We start from the raw sequence: 919 nt of genomic DNA on the forward strand, positions 1-919 counted from the left end.
CATCAGTCTGCCCTGGCAGAAAGCTCAGACCTCAGATCTACTCCTCCCGACGAAAGTGAATCTACAAGCCTGAGAATCTAGCTGCCTGTTTGATCTCCTCCCCTCCCGTTTCAGGATTGTCTTTGCCCCAATGAAGATGGTGATGGTCCCTCCACGCCATTACTGCATCATCCTCAATCCGGTGGTTCGGGGAGCCGATAATGCAGTCCAGTTTGATGCCGTGGGGCAGGTGCGGCTCAGGCACGCTGACCTGGAGATCCGGCTGTCCCAGGACCCCTTCCCTTTGTACCCAGGAGAGGAGCTGCAGCAGGTAAGGATAACGTTTGAGCCCGGTGGACCGTTTAAGACCCAACAAATTTCTATTCAAGGTATAGGCTCGAATAAGCTTCTCCACACAGCGGTGGAGTCCTTGCACCATGCTGGGTGTGTGTGTGTGTAGTGATTTCAGGTTGCCTATTGGACTGGACTCCTGGGACTGCCTCCAGGACCTCCTTTGCCTGACACCTCCGTTGTTCTCCCTCTCTAGAGTGTCACGCCTCTGCAGATTGTCTCAGCTAATACAGCCCTCTATCTCAGAGCTCTTCTGGACTTTGAAGATGACCAGTATGGGAAACACGTTGCTGGTGACGAATGGCTGTTTGAAGGACCTGGTAGGCAGCGATCGGTTCCTTTTCTGCCCGGTGTGATTAGAGGCCTGGCCTGCTCTCATCGTGTGCCTCTATTGTTCACAGGCACCTATATCCCCCGCAAGGAGATCGAGGTTGTGGAGACCATCCAAGCCACCATCATTCGGCCCAACCAAGCAATAAGACTTCAGGCCCGCAAGGAGTGCATGGACAGAGAAAAGAATAAACGTGTGACAGGTACCTGCTCTGTCTCTCCCCTCCCACAGCCCTCCGAAGGGCTCTGCCCCCCCCCC

General features: G+C 54.6%; 1 protein-coding gene across 1 annotated transcript; it reads left to right on the plus strand.

Moving 5' to 3' along the window:
• Nucleotides 1-114: 114 nt before the first annotated feature.
• LOC107125330 (major vault protein-like) lies at nt 115-863 on the plus strand (the record flags this gene model as incomplete). The annotated part of the gene is made up of 3 exons (XM_015428770.1): nt 115-310; nt 527-650; nt 732-863. Coding segments are annotated over 3 exons (452 nt in total), but the record flags the coding sequence as incomplete, so codon positions are not given.
• Nucleotides 864-919: the final 56 nt, after the last annotated feature.

Source organism: Gekko japonicus, unplaced genomic scaffold (assembly GCF_001447785.1).
Source record: "Gekko japonicus isolate JY-2015 unplaced genomic scaffold, Gekko_japonicus_V1.1 scaffold42280, whole genome shotgun sequence".
Taxonomy (NCBI): Eukaryota; Metazoa; Chordata; class Lepidosauria; order Squamata; family Gekkonidae; genus Gekko; species Gekko japonicus.